The sequence below is a fragment of the Podarcis bocagei genome, assembly GCF_964188305.1.
Source record: "Podarcis bocagei genome assembly, chromosome: W".
Taxonomy (NCBI): Eukaryota; Metazoa; Chordata; class Lepidosauria; order Squamata; family Lacertidae; genus Podarcis; species Podarcis bocagei.
Genome location: NC_138131.1, coordinates 1,187,391 through 1,212,713, shown reverse-complemented (window position 1 = coordinate 1,212,713; position 25,323 = coordinate 1,187,391). Strand labels below are relative to the sequence as shown.

General features: G+C 48.7%; 1 protein-coding gene and 1 long non-coding RNA gene across 2 annotated transcripts in view; one reads left to right on the top strand and one right to left on the bottom strand.

Moving 5' to 3' along the window:
- LOC308577874 overlaps nt 1–25,323 on the top strand; it is a 215,034-nt gene that overhangs the window by 32,717 nt on the left and 156,994 nt on the right. The gene's annotated exons all lie outside the window — the stretch shown is intronic.
- Nucleotides 3,129–25,323, bottom strand: part of LOC308577850 (uncharacterized protein) — a 251,839-nt gene continuing 229,644 nt past the window's right edge. Inside the window, exons 2-6 of the mRNA XM_081178250.1 lie at nt 7,524–7,635; nt 6,064–6,149; nt 4,890–5,040; nt 3,560–3,700; nt 3,129–3,193 (exon numbers count right to left, since the gene is read on the bottom strand). Of these exons, the coding sequence (XP_081034376.1) occupies nt 3,138–3,193; nt 3,560–3,700; nt 4,890–5,040; nt 6,064–6,117 (402 nt within the window). The 5' untranslated portion in view covers nt 6,118–6,149; nt 7,524–7,635 and the 3' untranslated portion in view covers nt 3,129–3,137. The remainder of the gene's footprint in view (nt 3,194–3,559; nt 3,701–4,889; nt 5,041–6,063; nt 6,150–7,523; nt 7,636–25,323) is intronic.

Genomic DNA, 25,323 nt, shown 5'->3' with positions numbered 1-25,323 from the left:
GATGAATTTGCTATTAGAAGGAGGCATGTGAAGCCATAATCCTGGAAAGAGATTCTGGAGAGAAGCACTCGACCCAATTTTAGCCTTTGATTCTGTGAGAGGCACCCAGTGCTTGGTCTTACTAGCTGCAGCTCAACTTTAACTATGTTTACAGCAGAGGAGCAAGTCCTGGAGGGCTGGCTTCCTATTCTGCCTCTATGGGTGAGTTGGCATTGATGAGGAAAATTCCGGGGTGTGAGGCTACTATATTTTTTCAAAATATAGTCCGGCCCACCACATGCTCTTGTGGGATGTGAAACACAAGAGCAGTCAAGTACAACATTCCTAGAGTGCACATGTTTACACATGGGGAGGAATGTTTGTCCAGCCAGCAGGTAAACTTCCTGTTTCCTTCTGGGCTGGGATAAACTTCCTCTACATGTGACTAGCTGTGGGCGTGGCCTCACCTGTGCAGGTAAGGACAAAAGCACAGGGCAGGGCAGCCATCTCTCTCTCTTTCACCACATGCATCAAAGAAGCAACATCTGCTTAGCCAAAGATGCCCTCTTGGCCTCCAGCCAAGAGAGGAAAAAGGGACTGTCTTCTTATGGAATAGTTTTCAAGTGTATGTTACTTTTCTAAGCTAAGTCTGCCTTCTGCGATCCGATTGTGAACAGAATGTGAGTAAACTCTTTTTATACTTTTATAGAAGACTGTGTCATGTCTTATCTTTTATGAGGGAATAAGGGGAAAATACCAGAACAGTTATTATAGAGGCTTTAGCGAGCCTGAGCAAACGCATCCGCTGCCAATTTTAGAAGAGGGGAATGTTACTCTGCTAAATTGTGGAACTTGTTAAGACAAGTTGGATAAGGATATAATCAGACAATCTATCCTCTCCTGCATCCCTGAACATTCCCACAGGTCTGAGGGACGGTGGACAGGCCATAGGCAAACATGTCCAGACTTCTCACTCAGTACAAGCTTAACACAGGCAAACATGTCCAGGCACCTCTTAAGTAAAGCTAAAGGTAAAGGGAGCCCTGACCATTAGGTCCAGTCGTGACCGACTCTGGGGTTGCAGCGCTCATCTCACTTTATTGGCCGAGGGAGCCGGCGTGCAGCTTCCGGGTCATGTGGCCAGCAGGACTAAGTCGCTTCTGGTGAACCAGAGCTGCGCAACGAAACGCCGTTTACCTTCCCGCCGGAGCGGCACCTATTGATCTACTTGCACTTGGAAGTGCTTTCGAACTGCTAGGTTGGCAGGAGCTGGGACTGAGCAACGGGAGCTCAGCCCGTCACGGGGATTCGAACTGCGGACCTTCTGATCGGCAAGCCCTAGGCTCTGTGGTTTAGACCGCAGCGCCACACGCGTCCCTCCTGCACATCCATACCCTGGGGCAAGTCTGGGGATGGGCTCTTGGTTTCTTTGGCCAACTAACTGCTCAGTAATTGTCACCTTTGGGCACTTCCCTGGGTGGGTGGGGGGCGGGGTGTACACGTGTCCTCACGCTTGAGGGATTATGGCGGGAGATAGAGGGGGAAAGAGTCCTTTCCTTAAGGGCAAGAATGGCGTTGGAATGGAGGAAATTGATGCAGGGGGTGGATTTTCTGAAGTGATGGGCTTTTCCTAAGCCGGCAGTCCATAAGGGAAGTGGCTTGACAGATTTCTTGCAACAAAGGATCACTTTTGGCAATAGAAACCAGTTAATGGGCTTTTGATGGACTGAGTCCATTGTTCTCTCAGCAGGCGGCCACTCAGGAGCTCAGTCAAGCTGGCGAAGCTCCGCTGCTCTGCAGAACGGAAACAGGCAGCGGCACAAGAAAGATTCTGTCCACTAGACTCTAGAGGCCGCTAAGCGCTATTGGCTAGCTGTCCAAATCCGACGCTTTTGATTGGGCTATACGCAGCAGTATGTAAATACAGAGTTCATTCCCAAGTCCCCGTTCATATTGATACGCTTTCATACCAGAAAGAGGGAAGCAGGGTCTTTTATTCATAAAAAAAGATGTGGTGCTTGGTGCGACAGGGGAAGGAAAGGGCTTTCTCGAGCTCATTGTCTCGCGCCCTAGGTATGTGGAGGGGTTTCTGGGGAAGGCGAGATCCCTAGCGAATTTCCCCCTCGGAAATTCCGTATTCTTAAAAAAAGGGGGGGAGGAGGGGGAGAGAAAAGACTGAAATTGAAGAAAGGTTTCCTCTGTTCCCCTCCACTCTTCCAAAAGAATTCCGAGCTGAGGTGCCGAGCTCTTTCCTCCCTTGTGACCTCCCCACCCTCCTCCTCCTCCCTTCCACATAACTGGCTGTGTCACCTTGCCTGCCAATCATACCTCCCTTTGAACTGAAGCAGAGTTCCATCCCTGTTTGTGCCAGTTCTGGAGTCTAAAAGCCAAGGACCTAAATCAGCCAAAGGAAAATGACACCCTTCCTACCCACGCAAAAATGCAACTTTCATTGGTCTGTTTGCTACTGGACGTGGGTTTGTTTTTTTCTTTTGGTTTAAGAAGCGAAGCAATAGCTCATTTGCTTGCGAGTGTGGGAGTCTGCAATTCTTGGTGTTCCAGGGCTTTTTGCAAGTTGGAGTTGCCTCCAGTCCAGCCCGGATGCAAGAACAGTGAAAAAGAGAAAAAGAACAAAGGACAATAGTTCCACTTCACGGAACACAGGAACACAAACATCCTGTCGCCGTCACTTCCCACTCTGTGGAGTCAAAACATAGACAACAATCCCATGACTGCAATCATGGAGCTGGAATTCTAACCCTTTCAAGCGCTACCACAGGTTCCACAGAATATCTGTACTGCATGGTTTAGTGTGGCAGCACCTGCCCTTTGGAACTCCCCGCCTCTTGCAACAAAGCACGTGCCTTTGCTAGACGCTTTTCATGCACCTGCTGAAAGCATTCTTGTTGAGGCAAGCATACCTAGAAGCTTAGGAAGTTGAAGTAATTTTCATCTCTTTTAATATTTTAGCTTTTGTATGTTTTAAAGTAGGATTGTTGATTTTTCTTGATTTTACTGCTGTGGTGGGTTTTTTGTTTTTTGTTTTGGTAAACCACTTTGCAGGCTTTTTAATAAAATAAATTTTATTAAATAAAGAAGAAATACATAGAACTAATAATAGAAATATATAGGAAAATATATACCCCCCCCCATTTTCTTTATTTTTCCTTCTCCTCCTCCTGCTGCTGCTCCTCCTCCTCCTCGTGTTCCTCACCTGAAGGAAAAGCCAAAGAACCACCATTAACATTGGTGCCTGGTATGTGCAACCATATGCTGTATTTTTATTCTTTTTGGCAAGAAAATGGGCACACAAGGAGGCAGCAAACCTTTGTGCCCTTCAGAGGCACATGCGCAGTCTGCTACTGGCCTCTGGTCTCCTGCGCATGGGGTGGGGGTGGGGGGGAGGCCACCCCTTCCACGCAGCGAAGGCGACCCTGGCATGGCTACCAGCTGCCCACAAAGGCGCACTGAACTGGGCTCCAGACTGTGGTGGGACTCCCCTAAGCCCCAGCCAACATGGCCAGCGCTCATCAGCCCATTGGGAGGGAGGGCCATGTGAAGACAGGAGTCTCAAAAATACCTCTGGCTTGCGGCTCCTGGAGTGTTGCTGGCAACGCCTGGAGTTTCTCTTCAAGCTCCCAGAGCTTCACAAGGAATGTTTGAGTTTCCTTAAATACTGTTTCAGCTCCTTGCCACACCCCAGCCAAAAGAGCTGCTATCACTGAGAAAAAGAAGGGAGCATCTGTGCATGTCATTCGGGTCAAGTTGCACCAAAGTGGGACTTGTTCATCTGAGCTCCACAGGCTGGTTTTTCTAATTGTTTGACTGGGGTTGTTTGTTGGTTTTTCTTTAATTTGGGCAAGGCCTTTTTATGTGCCCTTTCAATCCCCAAGAGCCAGCACTGTAAATCATTTTTAAGGGAGTCTTACAACCACAGCTGCCGCCACCCCCCAACATCATCAGCAGTTACACATACAGGCTTTTAAAACTTATTTAATATCTTTTTAAAAAAGTTAACCTTGTAACTCCTAAATCATTTTAAACATTTTGAAATACTTTCTAAAATTCTGCTGTTTAACATTTATGTTAATGGTGTAATAAAGGAACCGAAATGGCCAGATATTTCCCTGTTTCACTTTTATCCCAGAATGTATCCATTTTGCTACATGCCAACGATACGGGGTTGTGAGCACAAACGCAAGTGGCTATGAGGCGATTACTAAAGGACTTTGGGAGACTGTGTCGTAACAAAGATTTGAATACAAATTATTCCAAGACAAAAGCTGTAGTATTGGGGGCACAGCCCAGGAAGCAGAAATGGCTCCTAAATGGACAAGCCATTGAACAAGCCAGGCATTTCAACTACAGTGGTACCTCTGGTTGCGAACGGGATCCGTTCCGGAGCCCCATTCGCATCATGAGCAGAACGCAACCCGCGTCTGCACGTGTGCGGGTCACGATTTGCCGCTTCTGCCCATGCGCGTGACGTCATTCTGAGCGTCTGCAAATGCGCGAGCAGTGAAACCTGAAAGTAACCCGTTCCGTTACTTCCGGGTCGCCGCAGGACGCAACCTGAAAAGACGTAACCTGAACCGAGCGGAAGAAGAGGTATGACTGTATTTGAGGATTTGCTTCTCTGATAGGAGTACTGGGTCTCATCAGATGACAGCCTCGGCCTTGAAGGCATCAAGATCGGCACAAGCAATTCTTAGCTTTACCAGAACTGAAGGCGGCAATGGGATTGCCCTGCTCCAAGAAGATATACAGTGGTACCTTGGAAGTCAAACGGAATCCATGCCAGAAGTCCGTTTGACTTCCAAAACATTTGGAAACCAAGGCGAGCAGCGAAACCTGGAGGTAACCCGCTCCGTTACTTCCGGGTCACCGCGGGATGCAATTCTCAAAAATACCTCTTGCTTGCGGCTCCTGGAGTATTGCAGGGAATGGCTGGAGGTTTTCTACAAGCTCCTGGACCTTCATATCCAATGCTTGATCATCCTTAAGTACTGTTTCCGCCCCCGTCTTCGGGCTATTGGGCGCCTTCTGCAGTATTTCAACATCCTGGAGAGGACAGACACTTCCTGCTAGACATTTACTCCAGACATTTACAGAAGGCACAGAGGCACTGGTTGAAGGAGTTGGGAATGAGCCTACAGTGCTATTGCTGAGAAGGAGCTCCACCCCAGGGTGCTAAAGAGCTCTTTCCCTAGCCTGCAGGTGCCAGAAGGCCAAGCGCTGGTGTTGCAGTGGTGGTACTTCAGAGGAGCATGAGAAAAGGCTGCTCTGGATTCTGGCTATATAAATGGCCTTGCCTGAAGCTGTGGATTGTGCTCTGCATTAGCAGAGAGGCTCTACTTAGTTGCAAATGAAGCACATTTCAGTCATTATAGAAACCGGTGTTTCCATGCAGGCTTGTTCAGGAACTCTGTGAACTAGACAGCCGCTGTTTTAAACTGGCCCTTTTTCTGGCAGGTTAAATGATTAAAGTTGACTTGATTCACTTCATCCGCCAACTACCCTTCTAAGCAACCAGAGCAATTACAAATAAAAGGATCTCCAACCGTGCGCTATCCCTATCTGCAAGCAAGCTCTCCCACAAAGTGGGGGGGGGGACAGGGGATCCCCTCTGCTGTGCTTTGCCTCACAGCCCCAAAGACAAGCCGTCCAGCTGGAGGAAAGGGGGAGGGGTGTACGCCACAGGAACGGCCAAGAACGCTGTTTGTTGCTCAGCAATGAGGCGTTAAAGCAGACATACCTTCCTCTGGGTGTGCTATCTCGTGTCAGGCTGTCCCTCTCCTCAGTGGCGGTGGCTGCAGGAAGGTCGGGTCACACCCCCCCTCCCAGCCAGCGGATTGGCTGGCTGGAACTGGCTGGAATGTCCCCGGGTTTAATTAATGTCCCCGGTGTAGTCGGGACCTCCGATGCTGCTTGCTGCCATGGTGTCAGCCGTGTTGCAGCGCAGGAAGTCCCCAGGCGTAAATCCGGAGACATTCCGGGGACAAATTTCTGCCGGGGACAGATTGCTGAATCCGGGGACTGTCCCTGGCAACCGGGGACGCCTGGTAAGCCTCCTTCTGGCCGTACCTGAGCAGCAGCTGCAGCTTGTCCTGGATCACCGTGGATCCCTTCAGCTGCCATCAAGCTCCCAGGTGTGGATCTGTTGTCCTGACCTGAATACAAAAGAAGTGATTTTACATCTCCATTCCAACACGAAACGAAAGCCCAGAGCCTGGCTTCATGCTCCCCCTCATCTGGAATATGGTCACTTCCAGCCCCCTCCCAGCCCAAGGATCTCCTTGTAGAGGACTGCTTGTATGACAGAGAGGGTTTCTGTGGAGTGCTGCCTCCCTCTGCTGGTGCAAGCTGTTTCTCCAGCAGAAAAATGCTTCCTGGTAGATTGGAAGTGGCCACCCCTCTTTCCCCAACCCATTCCATATGCATCCCGTCCCCAACTATCTTTTTCTTATATATAAAATATTTATTGGATTTTCACAAATTATAAAACACACACAATACACAATACAAACATACATACACACACAAAAACAAACAAACACATATAATTTCAAAACCTTTTTTCCTTAAAACTTACTTCACCGACTTCCCCATACCTCCCCTTTCTGCATTCCAATTCCCAAATTTATTTCAGCAAATCCTCCCCTTAATTTTATCTAATTTTTCCCTTTCTTTTCTTTTACTTAATCTTTTACAGCTGTAATCCCTTACTTTCTATAACCACAACATTTTAACACTCATTAATTTTACAATATTTCTTAAGATAAACTTTAAATTTCTTCCAATCTTCTTCCGCCGTCTCTTTCCCCTGGTCTCGGATTCTGCCAGTAATCTCAGCCAAAGCCATATAGTCTATCACCTTCATCTGCCATTCTTCCAGAGTGGGTAAGTCTTGTGTCTTCCAATACTTTGCAATAAGTAATCTTGCTGCTGTTGTAGCATACATAAAAAAGTTCTATCCTTCTTTGGCACCAATTGGCCGACAATGCCTAGAAGAAAGGCCTCTGGTTTCTTCAGGAAAGTATATTTAAATACCTTTTTCATTTCATTAAAGATCATTTCCCAGAAAGCCTTAATCTTCGGGCACGTCCACCAAAGGTGAAAAAAGGTACCTTCTGTTTCTTTACATTTCCAACACTTATTGTCGGGCAAATGGTAGATTTTTGCAAGCTTGACTGGGGTCATGTACCACCTGTAAATCATTTTCATAATATTCTCTCTTAGGGCATTACATGCCGTAAATTTTATACCGGTGGTCCACAACTGTTCCCAGTCAGCAAACATAATGTTATGACCAATGTCTTGTGTCCACTCATCCCGACCCCAACTATCAGGATTTGCCATCTGGCCTGACTCTACAGTGCTGCTGATACACAAGATAGGCAATAGCCTGCCACTCACTAACCTAACTGCAGCCTTGCAGGAAAAGAATATAAGAGCAGCCAGAGATTTTGTAGTCCAGCCTATTCACATAAGCAGACCAGTCCCCTGCAGCGCACACCCTCCTACTCAAAACCAAGTCAGCTCACCGCCATAAACTGGGCCTCTTTCTCCTGCTTCACTTCTGAGATATTTCAGGGCAGGCTGGATTAAAGTCGGCTCACATTCCTGGCAAGGCTGTTTTCGTCCACGGAGTTTGTTCTATGAGACACATGAGCCAAATAGCCGAGGAGACAGTTTTTTAGCTGCCTGTCATTCATACACTTTATACTGAAAGGATTTCAGGGGCAGATGCTCTTTTTCTGCATGGAGGGTGGGGGTTTCCAAAGGGGCACTATTCAGACCTGCATTCATGGCTTATGAGTCGTAGCCGTGTGACAACTGCACATCATGCTGATGTGTTGAAGGGCTGATGTTGCACTTCCAGGTAGAAGAGCTCGTTGGCATTATTCTAGGCTCTGTGTCAATTGACTTTGTGACATGATGGGGGGGGGGGAGTTCTTATTTTTAGAGTATTTACCTGCAACCTCTTATGTGGGAATCTCAAGGTACTTTACAACTAGGTCAGAAAATAGGCAAACATTGAAATGCAGCAGAATAAACAGGCCTACAGTAAAGAAAATATCCTTCAAAGCCCATATTGGCTGGCAGCAGCATCCCCCCAAGTCCATGATGGATAAACACTTTCCCCACATGGAGCAGAATTGCACCCCTGTTGGCAAAGGCCTCCTTTCTAGAAGGGGGAGCAGAGGCTGCCCCCACCCACTGCTCTCTTCTCCCAGGCATCTGAAGAGACAAACGGCTCCCCTTCTCTACCTGTGTGCCACAAGCCTGAATTGCAAGACAGTTCCCACTTTGGGGCAACAGGGAACAAGCATGCAGAGGACGAGTTCTGAGGCTCCCCCAACAAAGCCATTTCCCTGGGCCCACCTGCCAGCCTGCTGCTGGCTGGCTGCCTACCCACAGGAAAACGGCACGATTCTCCCCACCAACAGGACATAACAAGAAGATGGGCAGTATAACATAGGACTTCCTAACTTGTGAGTTCTGATGAGCCGCTGCTGCTTCCCCAGTTTAAAGGATGGCGGCTCAGGTGAGCCATTAAGCTAGGAGGAGGAAAAGGACCGACCCCGGGATGGGCTGTCTGCCTTCCTGTTGCCTTCCACCTCACGACATCCTTCCCCAGCCTGGTGCACTCCAGGTGTTCTGGGGCTCCATCTCTCACCAGGCCCAGGCGGTATGGCCAGGGGTCAGGGATGGGGGCAGTTGTCCAAACCAGCTGGAGAGACTCAAGGAGGGCATTACAGCCTCAAAGCCCTTTCCCTACCTCTCAATCTGGACTGACCTGGCCTTGCCCCTGGCCACCTTTCGCCAGATCAGCTGTGCTCGGAGCTGGGACAGACCCCTCTGGAGACTTAGAGGCAGAGGAAACAGCCTGGGACCCCGCAAAGGTGATCACACTTTTCCTACTCCCAGACTGCAGGCTAGAGAACGTCGCTGCACGCTGGTGACCCATTCCCTGGGTGGTGCACTGGGAAGAAGAAACCTCATCCAGAGATGGGAGGGAAGCACTTTGGCCAGTGCCATGGGGCCTTTCTTCGGAAAGCTGCTCGGGGACCTGCAATGAAGCACTGCCCAAGGAGGAGGAAATGTGGGAGGCCTGCTGGGAAGGCTGCTGGGACCCCGACTCTTCCTGGCTAAGGGAAGCAGCTCTTCCAGTGGTATCTCTGGGAACAGAGGGCATCGAAGTGAGCTGGCAATGAGAAGGCTCAGCCAGGTGGCAGCCGGAGGTCTCTGGGGTCGCACCCAGGGATGCGTTGGGCGAACTTTTCTTCTCCATTCTGTGGACACGAAGGCAAGTCTTCTGACCACTGTACCAGCTGGTTTCAAAGGCTATTTTTTATGAAAGCTTGAAAAACAAAGAAAACACAATATACAGAAATCAGTGTCAGATATCAAGCATTTTGAAAACATAAAAATGAAAAGAAACAGAAGACGAAAAGCTTTCTTCTTTGTTGCAAAATAATTCCCAAGAATAAGCCCAGAGTAGGTAGGCCTTTTGACTCCTGGGGAAATCACCGGCAATTTCATGCCAAATGCAGCAGAGGGAAGGGCCACAGGAGCTGCTATGAAACAGATGATCCTCAAATCACAGCTGTTTGATACAGGGATGGAATCAATCCCTTTGCTTCAGTAAAAACCTCAAGGGTTGTAGGTTGTGCTTAAATGAACTGGATGGTGTTACAAAGGATCTCAAAATGAAACACCGTTTTTCGATTTGAAAACTGTTGAATGATCTTTACCTATCCCGGGAACAGTACATGAAGAACTACATGAAGATGATGTACAGATGGTATACAACACCAGTGCAGTTAGGGAAAATGTACAAAACTAGTTCAAATATATGTTGGAAGTGTAAGGAAAAGGAGGGAACATTTTATCATATGTGGTGGGAGTGTAAGGTAATTAAAACATTTGGGGAAATGATATACAATGAATTGAAGAAAATGTCCCATTTAACATTTGTTCAAAAACCTCTTAAATATGATTAGAAGGGACCAGCTGATCAAGGGTATTCAGGTCGGAGTTAAACAATACAAACTTAAAGCCTTTGCAGATGACCTTGTTATGACACTACAGGAGCCGATACCTAGTACTAAGAGGGCCCTAGAAGGAATCCAGGAATTTGGTCAAGTGGCAGGTTTTAAATTGAACAAATTGAAACCCAAGGTTTTGGAGAAAACCTTAACACAGACAGAAAGAGAAGGGTTTCAGAATGAGACAGATCTAACAATAGTAAAGAAGGTAAAATACTTGGGGGTGAACATGACATCTAAGAATGTAAATTTTTTTAAAGATAATTATGAAAAATGCTGGTCAGAGGTGAAAAAAGATTTGGAAATTTGGACGAACTTGAAGCTTTCCTTGCTGGGTCGAATCGCTGTTATTAAGATGAATGTATTGCCTAGAATGTTATTTTTATTCCAATCATTGCAAATCATTGATAAGATGGACTGTTTCAAGAAGTGGCAAAGAGATATATCTAGATTTTTCTGGCAGGGCAAAAAGCCCAGAATAAAATTTAAAATTCTTACTGATGCTAAAGACAGAGGGGGGTTTGCCCTGCCAGACTTAAAACTCTATTATGAGGCCGCAGCTTTCTGCTGGCTGAAAGAATGGCTACTTCTGGAAAATACAGATGTTTTGGATCTTGAAGGAAGTGAGAATGTATTTGGGTGGCATGCATATTGTCAGGGGCTCAGGAGCAGAGGCAAGGGCAAGGGAGGAAACAGAGAGCGAGGGGGAGGAAGCAGAAGAAAAGATGAGTGATGACGACGACCCGAGATCTCCGAGTCTTTCCAGTGAATCAGAAGATTCACAGAAAGGAGCACCAGTGGCCAGGGCAAGGGGGGAGACTAGGGGGACACCCCAGGGAGATAGAGCCAGAGGGGACTCAGAGGAGAGCAGTTGGAAATCGGGACCAGCGTCACCGCCAGAGAGTAGGGAAGAGGAAGGGAGCCAGGGATCAAGCGCTGGCAGCTCACAACAGGGGGGAGGGCATGAGTCAGGAGTGGCCACACCTCCATCGGGGAGCGAAGAGACGGTTAGACGGAAGGTGGAAGGTTGGGCGCGCGCGCCAAGTTCAAATGCACAGGAAGGTGGCGCAGTAGGCAGCCCGGAGAGGGAGCCAGGTCCTAAAGCCCGGCGCAAGGAGATAGGAGGGTCCGGGGGGTCCGCGTCAGAGGAATCCCGGAAGGAAGAGACCCCTGGGGGCAGAGGGACCCAGAGAAGAACAGTCAGGCGGAAAAGGTGGAGCAGGGATAGGATATTAAATTGGTGCACAAGGGGCGGAGATTCAGACGAAGCTTCGCCGATCTAAGCATAAGACGTAGAGTTGCACGCAGCAGCTTGAGAATGGAAACTGTAACTCAATAAAGACTTTTAATTAATGATCGCTGGCTAGCGTGATCCTCTGTGAGCTAGGATCTGGAAGCAACCCTGACAGTAAGCTTCGTCTCCATAAATTGTGGGCATCCACGGCCTCGCGGAGAGGAGAGAAAGCGGGTGCCTACTAACGAGCTCACGAACGGCAGACAATATGACGGCCGAACAGCAAATAGCAGAACTCAGAGAAGCAGTATCACGACTGAATGCCGAGGCTCTGGCATCCAGGAAGAGAGAGGAGGACGCAGCTGCCTCCTACAGGGATCTCCAGATCAGGTTGGAAGTGCTTACGAAGCAAGGGCAACAGACACCCAAACCGGAGGGGATTGGGTTGGGGAGACGCACAGGCGGTCTGGTCTCTCACTTTGATGGGAATTTGCAACAGTACCCCAACTTTAGAGCAGATGTAATGTGTGCACTGCAACTGCTGCACAAAGACTTTAGAGATGAAGAAGAGAAGGTGGGGTTCATCATGTCACATTTGCATGGAGATGCTAAAGCATGGCTGCGCAATTTGTGGAGAGATAAGGATCCTGCGCTCCAAAATGCGGGTGCCTTTATTAAAGCGATGGATGGGTGTTTTTTATCAAGCATTGACGTGGATCTTGCCCGGAAGGAGGTGCATGGACTAAGGCAAGGGAGAGCCAGCGTAAGGCAGTACCATGCCCGCTTTTTCGCTTTGGTCAGTGCCCTGGAATGGGACAGAGATTCGGCCCCTGTAAGAGACCTGTTTTGGGAGGGATTGCACAGTTCGGTTAAAGATGAAATTGCGAGGGGGGAGAGACCCCGGACCACGCAGGAGATCGTTCAGAGGGCGCTGGCGGTGGGGGTGCGGCTGGAAGAACGTCCGTGGAGCAGGGACGAAGGGCGTGGAGGGCGCGAACCAGCCAGGGGCTCCTCCTTCCTTCCCAGAGAAGCAGCGCGTGCGCAATCCACGCCTCCGCCCGGAGGAGGGGCGGAACCTATGGAGGTGGGAGGTGCAAGGGCTCAGTCAGCAGCCAGAGCCCTAGCACCGGCAGCAGTGAAAGCAAAGCCTCCTAGAGGGAACAGGAAGTGTTACATCTGTGAGGAGCCAGGGCATATGGCGAAAGAGTGTCCCCGGAGGCTCCACAAGCACACTGCAGCCTCAGCAATGGTAACTGCAGCAACGCAGCAAGGAGAACCACAGCAGGGAAACGACGCAGTCTGGCTGGAGGAAGAGGCACTGGGGCCCAGCCAGACGTCTCAGTGAAGCAGTCCCCAGAGATTTTACAGCCCATGGACCCCCTCCCGCCCAAACCAGTAGTAAGGCTCACCGCGTCTCTCCAGCTGCCCAATGGGATCACCCTAGACGTGCCAATCACCATCGACTCGGGAAGCAATGCGGACTTTATAGGGCAAGACTTTGTCGACAGGCACGCTATACAGTTACTGCATGCCACGCTGCCCCTGCAGGTTGTCACGGTGGATGGCAGGGAGCTGCTGGGGGGGCAAGTGGTGAAGCAAACGCCACCAATGGTGATGCGACTTGGGAATCACAGGGAAGTCATCAGCTTCAACGTCACTCAACTGTCGGACACGCCCATTGTATTGGGCATGAGTTGGCTGGACAAGCACAGCCCGACGCTGGCTTGGTACCAGAGGCAGCTAACCTTCGGCTCTTCCTTTTGAGCTGAACACTGCATCGTGCCCCGGCAGGACGGGGAGGAGGAGGAGTCACAGCTGCAGCTCGGCACGCTGCAAGCGGTTCCCCACAAGTACGCAGAATTTTTGGAGGTGTTCTGCGAGAAGGAGGCAGACAGGCTACCCCCCCCACAGACCATATGACTGCAAAATTGACCTGCTGCCGGGGGCGGCGCTGCCCAAAGGGAAGCTGTATTCCATGTCTGAGGACGAACTGCAGGACCTCAAGGAGTTCATAGATCATAATTTGGAGCGCGGTTTCATCCGAGAGTCCAAGGCAGCGGGGGGCAGTCCGGTATTCTTTGTTAAGAAGCGAGACACGCCCCAGAAAAGACTCGTAGTGGACTACCGCATTTTGAACAGTGTGACCAAGCCATCGGACTTCCCCATGCCCCGAATCGACGACCTCCTAGCAAAGGTACGCAAGGGCAGCGTGTTCACCAAGTTGGACCTGCGAGGGGCGTACAACCTCATTCGCATGCGGGAAGGAGATGAGTGGAAGACAGCCATGTTCACGCCCCTGGGCACCTACGAATATAGAGTTATGCCTTTTGGATTGCAAAATGGCTCCCACGTTTTTCAAGCTTTCATGCATCACGTGTTGGCGGGGCTCCTCTACAAGACGTGCGTCTGTTTCTTGGATGACATCCTGATCTTTTCGGAATCGCAGCAGGAGCATGACGGACACGTCAGGGAAGTGCTGAGCAGGCTACAGCAGCATAGGCTTTATGCCAAGCTAGAGAAGTGCCAATTCGACGTAACGGAGGTGGATTTCCTGGGCTACAAGTTGTCTGACAAGGGACTCGCCATGGACAGCGCCAAGGTTCGAGCGGTGTTGGATTGGAAAAGCCCACGCAACCGGAAGGAGGTCCAACGGTTTGTCGGCTTCGCGAACTTCTATCGCAGGTTTATCAAAGGCTTTGCTATGCAGTCAGCGGCCATCACGGACACGCTCAGCTCCAAGAAAAAGAAGTTCATCTGGACAGCGCAGGCAGAGCAGTCATTTCAGGCACTCAAGCGTCTCTTCGCGTCGGAAGAACAGCTGCTTCATGTCAACCCCAGCAGGCCAATGAGGGTTGAAACAGACGCCTCAGACAGAGCCGTCGGAGCAGTCCTGCTGCAGAAGGACCCGCAGGGGGTTTGGAGGCCGGGAGCGTTTTACTCCAGGAAGCTCAGCAAGTCCGAACAGAACTACACCATCTGGGACAGGGAGTTGCTGACCATTCATGCAGCATTCAAAGCATGGAGGCACTTCCTGATCGGAGCCAAGCACACGGTGCAGGTCTGCACAGACCACAAGAATCTGGAGCACTGGCGCACGGCACAGTTCCTGAACCAGAGGCAAATACGTTGGGCTGAGTTCTTTGCGAACTTCGACTTCCGAATAGAGTATGTCCCGGGGGACACCAACATCATGGCGGATGCTCTCTCCCGTAAGCCACAGTATCTGGAGGAGGCAACGCCAGCGGCCGCCATGCACATCTTCGCACCGACAGTGTGGGCGTGCGCTGCGGCGACAGTTGACCTGGAGGCGGTGCGACGAGCGTTGCAGGATGACTCCTTCGCGCAAGCAAAAATGGCAGAGGTGCACAGGGGCACGGCGGCGACCGACGAGTTCCAACTGCGAGATGGATTGCTCCTCCATAAAGGGGCCATCTACGTGCCGGGAGACGAACTTCGCGCCAAGGTACTGCAGCAGCTGCACGACGCGCCCACGGCCGGGCACTTTGGCAAGGAGAAGACGGTGGAATTAGTCGCCAGAGACTTCTGGTGGCCCGGAATGAGAGGGGAAGTAGCGGACTACGTGGCGAGGTGTGACACCTGCCAGAGGGCCAAACCAGTACACAGACCGCCGGCCGGACTGCTGGAACCGCTGCAAACTCCGTGCGAACCATGGGAGAGAGTGGCCCTGGACTTTGTCACGGATCTGCCCAGCTCGAGGGGCAAGACGGCTGTGCTGGTGGTGGTCGACTTGTTCTCCAAGATGGCACATTTCATTCCGTGTGCGAAGGTGGCCACGGCGGAACAAACCGCCAAACTGTTCATAGACCACGTGTTCAAGGTTCACGGTCTGCCGCGGTCTATTCTGTCCGACCGAGGGCGACAGTTCATCTCGAACTTCTGGCAAAAGCTGATGGGCTTCCTGAACGTCAAGATCAACCTGGCGTCGGCGAGACACCCGCAGACCAACGGGCAAGCGGAGCGGGCCAATGCCGTCATGCAGCAGTACCTGAGATGTTATGCGAATCAACAGCCTGCGACATGGGTGGATTACCTGCCTCTTGCCGAGTTCGCCTACAACAACACGAAGCACGTGTCCACGGGGGTCACGCCGTTCTTCGCCAACAACGGGAGGCACCCCAGAACCTTCCCGGGACTAGAAAGAATGGTGGAGGGGGAGCCGCAGACAGCAGATGCGTTCGCGTCGGAGTTGCAGGAGGTCCACGATCAGCTGCGGCGGCACCTGGAGCTGGCCAAACACGCATACAAGGTGCAGGCGGACAAACACAGAAGGGTTGGCGAAGAGATCCATGTCGGGGACTGGGTCTGGTTAGCAGCCCACGCAGTGCCGACCAGGTCGTTGGCCAAGAAGAAACTAGGGCATAAGCAACTGGGGCCCTACCAAGTCGAAGAGCAGGTCAACCCGGTGGCTTTCAGGCTGGCGCTTCCGGAGGGTTCCAGAATGCATCCGGTGTTCCACAGATCGGTGCTCACTCCCTACAAGGCACCGCACAGGTTTCAGGAACCCGGAACGGCGCCGAGTCCGCTCAGAGAAAGAACCGGGCACGCGGGAGTGGCACAGGAGGAGCGCATCAACGAAGTCACGGAGATTTTGGACTCCAGGTGGGGGGAAGAGGGAGTAGAATACCTTCTCGCCAAGGAGGGCACCCCGGCCAGTGCGAACAGTTGGGTGCCGGGCTACGCCTTGGACGAACCTCTGCTCAAGGACGAGTTTCATGCCCTCTTCCCACATAGACCAATGCCAGAAGACCTTTTCGACGACTGGCTTTTCACTCCCACACTTTCTGCAAGCACGTTCCGGGGGTTCGACTCGGACGAGGACCCGATACGAGATGCCCGTTCCCCGGAGGGGTCGCCCTCGGGATCTGCCTCGGAACCCTCGTATTGGTGGGACGATAGACCAGAGGAGCAGTGGCGCAAGAGGTGGCTGGAAGGTCCCGGACGAGCAACGCCGCCAGGAGGCAGTGAGGGAGAGACGGACATGGACGTTTTCGGGGACGACCTTGGTTTCGAGCACGGCGGCACAGAGATGGACGCGGAGGTGACCGTCGTCGACGAGAGCAGGGAGGAAGAACCGGGAGACTTCAAATGGAGGCCCACCACGGGAAGCGAACGGTATCCGACGTTCGTCCCTCTGCCGCAGCAGCACCCAGCTCCCGCACCGGAAGGAGGGGAGGGGGGAACGGGGGGCTTCGAGGGGGGGATGGATGTCAGGGGTTCAGGAGCAGAGGCAAGGGCAAGGGAGGAAACAGAGAGCGAGGGGGAGGAAGCAGAAGAAAAGATGAGTGATGACGACGACCCGAGATCTCCGAGTCTTTCCAGTGAATCAGAAGATTCACAGAAAGGAGCACCAGTGGCCAGGGCAAGGGGGGAGACTAGGGGGACACCCCAGGGAGATAGAGCCAGAGGGGACTCAGAGGAGAGCAGTTGGAAATCGGGACCAGCGTCACCGCCAGAGAGTAGGGAAGAGGAAGGGAGCCAGGGATCAAGCGCTGGCAGCTCACAACAGGGGGGAGGGCATGAGTCAGGAGTGGCCACACCTCCATCGGGGAGCGAAGAGACGGTTAGACGGAAGGTGGAAGGTTGGGCGCGCGCGCCAAGTTCAAATGCACAGGAAGGTGGCGCAGTAGGCAGCCCGGAGAGGGAGCCAGGTCCTAAAGCCCGGCGCAAGGAGATAGGAGGGTCCGGGGGGTCCACGTCAGAGGAATCCCGGAAGGAAGAGACCCCTGGGGGCAGAGGGACCCAGAGAAGAACAGTCAGGCGGAAAAGGTGGAGCAGGGATAGGATATTAAATTGGTGCACAAGGGGCGGAGATTCAGACGAAGCTGCGCCGATCTAAGCATAAGACGTAGAGTTGCACGCAGCAGCTTGAGAATGGAAACTGTAACTCAATAAAGACTTTTAATTAATGATCGCTGGCTAGCGTGATCCTCTGTGAGCTAGGATCTGGAAGCAACCCTGACACATATCTTTGGTATGGCAAGGTTAAAGCTCATAAGGCATTTAGAAACCATATTGTCAGGATATCACTGTTTAATGTCTGGATAAGGTACAAAGACTTTTTGGAGACCAAAACTCCAAGGTGGCTATCACCTATGGAGGCGAAAGCTTTGAAAAAACTCAACATGGAAGACAAATGGCCAAAATATTGGGAAATTTTAGAACAGGAGGGTGACAAATTGAAATTGCAGAGTTATGACAAGCTTGAGGAGAAGGACTGGCTACATTATTTTCTGATAAGAGGGGTTTATAACTTGAATAAAAAAATTGGTTTCCAGGTGGAAAAATCAAAATTGGAAACAGAACTGCTAGAACCCAATGTAAAGATACTTTCGAGAATGTATAACCTGCTGTTGAAATGGAATACTGAGGAAGAAACAGTAAAATCGGCAATGATAAAATGGGCACAAGACATAGGTCATAATATCATGTTTGCTGACTGGGAGAAGTTGTGTACCACCGGGATTAAGTTTACGGCATGTAATGCCTTAAGAGAAAATATAATGAAAATGTTGTATAGGTGGTACATGACCCCAGTCAAGCTTGCAAAAATATATCATTTGCCCGATAACAAATGTTGGAAATGCAAAGAGATTGAAGGTACATTCTTTCACCTTTGGTGGACGTGCCCAAGGATCAAGGCCTTCTGGGAAATGATATATAATGAACGGAAAAAGGTATTTAAATATACTTTCCCGAAGAAACCAGAGGCCTTCCTCCTGGGCATAGTGGACCAATTAAAGTTAAAGAAGGATAGAACTTTTTTTATGTATGCTACAGCAGCAGCAAGAATTCTCATCGCAAAGCATTGGAAGACACAAGATCTACCCACCTTGGAAGATTGGCAGATGCTATGAATCTGCAGCTTTCTGCTGGCTGAAAGATTGGTTTCTTCTTGAGAACACTGATGTCCTAGATCTTCAAGGGTTCAATAATGCTTTCGGATGGCATGCATATTTGTGGTATGACAAGGTAAAAATCCATAAGGCTTTTAAGAACCATATTGTCAGGAAGGCTGTGTTTAATGTCTGGACAAAATACAAAGACTTATTAGAAAACAAGACCCCAAGGTGGTTGTCACCCATGGAAGCTAAGGCTCAGAAAAGACTCAGTATGGAGGCCAATTGGCCGAAGTATTGGGAAATATTAGAAAAAGAAGGAGATATTTGGAGATTGCAGAGTTTTGAGAAATTAAAGGACAAAGTGCGAGATTGGTTACATTATGCTCAGATTAGGGAGGTCTTTAAGGCAGATAGAAAAACAGGTTTCCAGGTGGAAAAATTGAAATTAGAAACAGAACTGTTAGAACCTAAGACCAAGGTACTTTCAAAAATGTATAACTTGCAGTTGAAATGGAATACGCAGGATGAAACTGTCAAATCAGCTATGTTAAAATGGGCACAGGACATTGGACATAATATTATGTTTGCTGACTGGGAAAAGTTATGGACCACCGGAGTGAGGTTCACGGCATGCAATGCCTTGAAAGAAAACATTATGAAAATGATATACAGGTGGTACATGACCCCAGTCAAGCTGGCAAAAATATATCATCTGCCTGATAATAAATGTTGGAAATGTAAAGGAACTGAAGGAACATTCTTTCACCTCTGGTGGACGTGCCCAAGGGTTAAGGCTTTCTGGGAAATGATCTATAATGAGTTAAAAAAGGTATTTAAGTATACCTTCCTTAAGAAACCAGAGGCCTTCCTTTTGGGCATTTTCGGCCAAGGGGTGTTAAAGAAAGATAGAACCTTTTTTATGTATGCAACAACAGCAGCAAGAATACTTATTGCAAAGCACTGGAAGACCCAAGATTTACCCACACTGGAAGAATGGCAGACGCAACTGATAGACTACATGGAACTGGCTGAAATGACTGGCAGAATCCGGGACCTGGGAGAAGAGACGGTGGAAGAGGATTGGAAAAAATTTAAGGACTATTTACAAAAACACTACACACTGTATGAATGTTAGGAGAATGCACGATTGAAAGTAACACGGCTGCAGAAACTTTGTTGTAAAATATATGAGGATAAGTGAGGTTTAAGGAAATGATGAAATTTGAAGCAATATTATGTTTAAATCAAGCAGTTTAATTTACGATAGTTATTTAAAAGTTGGGACATAATATCTGAGATTTACAAAATAAGAATTGAAATAAGGTAATAAATTGCTGTCTATAACTATGTGACTGAGAACGCAGGGAAGGGAGATGCGGGGAAGTCCAAAGATTATGAAAATATGATTTATGAACAACTGTGTTTTATATGTATTCTTCTTTTATTCTTTGTTTATCTTTTAACTTTGCTTTGACTTTTTCTGTCTGTATGGTGATGGTATTTTATATGTTTGGTGGTTTGTTCGTTGTTTAAAAAATTGCAATATTTTTTTTTTTTAAAAAAAGGAAGAATGGCAGATGCAACTAATGGACTACATGGAGATGGCGGAAATGACTGGCAGAATCCGAGACCAGGGAGAGGAGACGGTGGAGGAAGATTGGAAGAAATTTAAAACTTATTTGCAGAAATACTGTAAAATTTATGAATGTTAAGGACATTGAAATGAATTGCAGGGGCTTTAGCAACAAAGTAAAATGTAAGATTGGACTAACAACAGATAAATCAATAGGATATGAATTTGCTGAATTAATTTTTAAAAAAGGGATACAAGAACAGGAGATGTGAGGAAGTCGGGAAAATAAGCTAATTGAAAATGAGAAATTAAGAAAGAGGGAATTTTTGTTTTTTGTTACTATATTTTTTTTTGTTTTTCTCTTTTTCCTTTTTCCTTGATGTGTTTCATGTTTGTATTTTTTTTTCTATTGTATTGTTTCTTTTGATTTTGTATTTTCTTTGTCTATGTATGCTTGTCTATTGTGAAAACTTAATAAAATATTTATAAAAAAATAAAAATAAAAAACCTGAGGCATTTTTGTTGGGGACTGTAGGGAAAGATCTGCCAAAAAAGTTGAAAAACATCTTCATGTATGCGACAACAGCCGCGAGAGTTCTGGTTGCACAAGGATGTAAGACTGAAGAAACCCCAACTAAAGAATCATGGCAAGAAAAGTTGATGGACTATGCAGAACTGGCAAAATTGACATATAAGCTACGGAACAAGAATAACTGTGACTTTAAGGATGAATGGGAACCTTTCACAAAGTCTCTGAAGACGCAACAAAGCGAATTGGACTCCTTGGCAGGTTTTGAATAAACATTCACATTTTTTTTTTACTGATAATAATCAGCTAAACAGTTTGAGGATCTATACAACTTTGTAACATGCAGAAAATAGCAATATTAGAGAAACCAAAGACTGGAACTGAGGGAAGTCGGGGGGTGGGGGTGGGGTTCTGGGGGGGAGGGGAGGGAGGAAAATGGGTTGGAAATAAGGATATGTTTTTGGATAATATGTCTTGTTATAACTTTGAATATATATTTTTTTAATATTCTGGGAACAGTACACCGCAGTGGTGGGCAGTTCCACAGACCCTCCTCCTCTGCTCAAAATGCATACAGACCCATCTTTGCGCGGGGAAGATCCAGACAAAAGGAGTCTGTTTTCACAGTACCCGCCGAGGGGTTTACACGGCTCCATCCTCTTGCCTCCCCCCCCCCCCCCGATCACTGTTTCACTCCGGAAGGCGTCTCAGACCTGGGTGGAGCAGCCACAAATGACAGGCAAAGAGACAAGGTCCTGCCCAGATTCAGGCTTCCTCATGATCGTGTGGAATCTGTACACGTTTCTGTTGGCGCTTCCAATAGTGATTTATCTGTACAGGATCGGACTTCATTTCAGCCAACCACATCCTTCCTCTTCCCCTGACAGCATACTAGAGTTCATATGGCTTTCAAAGCATGCTTTGAGAACTTGTATGCTTAGCTTTAAACTCCACAAAATTAGCCTATGGCTAGGATGCTATTTATCAAAGTCTGTGTCCATTAAAATATGGTCAGATACAAGTATGCTTTCCCCCTTGTTATAAAATTATTATTTTTAAAATTGCATTCAACTATTTACTATTTAAACAGCTTATACACCACTTGACTATAATCATCTCTGAAGTGACACACGAGAAATACATTGCAGAAAAAGTTAACATGGATGACATCAGACTTCTGTGTAAAAGACCTGCTGGAATAAAAAAAGGATTCGGTAGGTGCTGGGTGCTCTGCCTGATGCTCTCAACTGACAAGATGTAGGTGTGGTTGAATCAAATGGGAACAGTGACCACAGTGCTATCAGACTCAACATGCACAGTATGGAAGTGGACAATTGCTAAGGAAATCCAGAACAGTCACATTTGACTTCAAAAGAGGAGACTTCCTCAAAATGAGGGATTGGGTAAAAAGGCAGTATCTCAGCTCACAGGCAGAGGTACCTGGCCTCCCCCGAGGCAATTGAGTGAGATACTGTGTTTACCTTCCGTCTGCGACTCCCGGCAGGCTAGGTAAACAAACCGGCGATTCTTCTCATTAGACGTGAGAAAGAACACACCCTCTGCTTCTCTGCTTCTCTCCCTCCCTGCATTCTCCCCAGGGAGGGGAAATGAGACAGACAGGAGTCCTATTTACATGTTTTATTCCTGTCATTCAGCAGTACATAGAAATGCGACTGCACCCTTCAGTCTCCATCAGAAGAGTCACAACTCCACCCCTGTACTTCCAGCACAGGACACATGGCACTCTGAGCTAACATCCGGTGCTCAGTACAGAGAATAGACGCCTCCTTTTCTCCAACAGTACATCTGCAAACCACAACATCCTGTTTTGCATTCCAGCCATCTGGAGCTGGCTTTTGCATTGGTGCTTTTTCCCAACAGTTGAAGGGGGAAAGTCAAGGATGGTGAGCCCTTCTGTGCTCCAGAGGGCCTGGGTGGCCTCATTCCCCTCTTGTTCTGAGCACTGCAGAGGGAGGCAAACATGTCCTTCCTGGGGGCTGGTCCCTCCCCGCCCTGTTCCTGGAGGGCAGCAGGAGGAGGGGGCTGCTGCAGCTGCCTCCTTTGGGGGCATGGCTCACCTTGCCTGCTCCTGCCCTCCTCCAACACACACAACCTTACCTGCCTCAGCCATCCATGGGGGCTTGAGAGTGTGTGAGCAGACTTTGTCATGGGAGGAGGCAGGCCTTGCAGAGGAGGAATGCTGGGGGCAGGCATTCAAACTCAGCCCTGAAGCTCACTGGGTGACCCTGGGCCAGGCACTCACGCTCAGCCTAACCTACCTTAAAGGGCTGTTGTGAGGATAAAATGGGGGGGGGAGAACTCTGCACACCAACTGGACCTCCTTGCAGGAAATGGGGGCTATAAATGTAATTGTGTTATTTGTACCCCACCCACCTCACTGGGTTTCCCCAGCCTCTCTGGGCGGCTTCCAACACATATTACAACAACAAACATTCAAAGCCTCCCTATAAAGGGCTGCCTCCAGAGGTTTGATAGTTGCTCATCTCCTTGTCACCTGTAGGGAGGGCGTTCCACAGAGAGGCTGCCACCACCGAGAAGGCCCTCCCTCTGCCTGGTTCCCTGCAACCTCGCTTCTCACGGGGAGGGAACCACCAGAAGACCCTCGGAGGAGGACCTCCTTCAGGTATACTGCGCTGAGCTTCCTGACCTAACATTTGCCTCGCTTAACATAATTAATTAGGAAGTGAAGTTTTCCTCTTCCATTCAAGCAGTACAGGAAGTAAGGACGTGCAAAAAGGAGTACTACTTCTAGAATTCCCAACTCCTGACATAAAACAGCACAAAGGTTGCCTTTTCTTGACCATCGATCACCTGCGCAAAGTCCCTACACCACCCCCTATTGTGCTTCAATACAGCCCCTTCGGTCAGGCCGGACACTGAGGTCCAGCGCTGAGGGCCTTCTGGTGGTTCCCTCATTGCGAGAAGCGAAGTTACAGGGAACCAGGCAGAGGGCTTCTCGGTAGTGGCGCCCGCCCTGTGGAACGCCCTCCCACCAGATGCCAAAGAAATAAACAACTATATGACATTTAGAAGACACCTGAAGGCAGCCCTGTTTAGGGAAGCTTTTAATGACTGATGTTTTAATGTATTTTTAATCTTTTGCTGGAAGCCGCCCAGAGTGGCTAGGGAACCCAGCCAGATGGGCCGGGTAGAAATAATAAAAAATAATAATTATTAAATAAATGTTTCCTGCTTGGCAGGGGGTTGGACTCGATGGCCCTTGTGGTCTCTTCCAACTCTATGATTCTATGATTCTATGAAATTCTTATACGCGTTAGAAACAGAATTTGAAGGGGCCGTCTTTTCTGGCAGTGCCAAATGAAGCTGCTGACCCATTTCTAAGTCCTAAAATCCACAATTTCTCTGAATACCTGAAAAACCCAGTGGTGCAGGACCCCCACCCCCAGAAAAAGAACCCATAAACAACACCCCACCCCTCTTTTATTAAGTGTAAAAGAAAAACCCCTTCTTTTAATTTTACAATCTCCCCGTTTCCACTTTAAGAACTCTCAATAGATTAACCATTTCTCTTTATCCGCCACCCTTTTGTCTATAAAAAGTGTCTTCTGGTGAAACAGAGTCTTTGCGTATAAAGTAGCTTGATATCTATTTTCAGATTCTTAACACGCCACACACGTCTAATACAGTGGTTCTCAAGGTGCGCATTTACTCTGACTTGATCTACCACAAATGTCCAAGCCACCTAACCCTGAAATCCTAACCTTCTAATTCCACGTCTCTTCTTTCTCAATATCCCCCATTCCGTTAACCGCACCAAGCAAGAAGCTGTCAAATACAAGTTTAAAACGCAAGCTTTCCTTTGCATCTTACAGAACTTTAAATGTAATTCGTGGTTTTTTTCACCTGTCCGCCAAACTTAGGTCTTTTTGCCATCCTTTAAATGGGAACTCAGTAGTCGAGCCATACTTTTTGGTAAAACGTTCGTCTGGATCCCGGAAGTCCTACCTGAGATGGGAGGTTCCGCTAGCGCCGGCCACTTCTCCTTCTGCAAGCAGCGCCACCCGAATTCCCACCTGGGATGAGCCGCTAAACTGAGCCGCCGGAGAAAGACTGGGGCGGGCGGCAAGTGGGAGGGGGAAGCCTTGCGCTTCTGTCCCTTGAGAAAAGTGCTGCTCCTCCCCGGAGGCAGCCTGCTTGCAGAGAAGGGGGCTGGGCTGCCTCAAAGCCCATCAAGGCCACGGGCCGCTAGCATGACTCATCCTGGCTTTATCATCTGAGGGGAAAGGATGCGTGGTCTTAAATGCTGGCCTTGGCAACGTGGCTTAGCAACCCTGGGCCAGCTTAGCCTCCCTCACAGAGGGTTGTTTTGAAGATACACTCAGAAAAACACCCGAGGCATGAAGAAGAAGAACGAGGAGAGTGGGGTCTGGAAAGGGGGGTGGGGAGCGCTCCCCCCCCCCCCAGCCGCTCCAGGATGGAAAGTGCGTCCCGGGGGAAGCGGGATTCAGGCGGAGGAGGACGTCGCGTTGGGTGGGGGTTGCCAGGAGCAGCGCGATGTCCCTCCAGCCCCCGGCTTCCACTCTCTCTTTAATGATATTTATTAAGGTTTCAAAGAAAAGAATTACATGAATTAAAAAGAAGAAGAAGAAAAAAAGACAAAGTAAAAATAAAAGAAAAAATACAAAATACAAAAAAGATAAAAAAACACTTAAAAAAATACATCAGTCTTTCCATACCTTACATTCATTTCCTTGTTTCCCTGACCTCCTCGCACCTCCCGTTTTTGTATTCCAATTCAGTTAGTTAATTCAGCAATTTCTTTCCCTCTTTGCTTTTATCTTAGTCCTTTAACATAATATATTATAACTTTGGATTCTCACCTGTTAACAATCCATTTTTACACACACCTTTATAACATTGCTGCTTAAACCACTTAACTTCATTCTGACATCATTCTAACATTCATTAATTTTGCAGTATTTCTGTAAATAGTCTTTAAATTTCTTCCAATCTTCTTCCACCGACTCTTCTCCCTGGTCTCGGATTCTGCCAGTCATTTCCGCCAATTCCATGTAGTCCATCACCTTCATCTGCCATTCTTCCAGAGTTGGTAG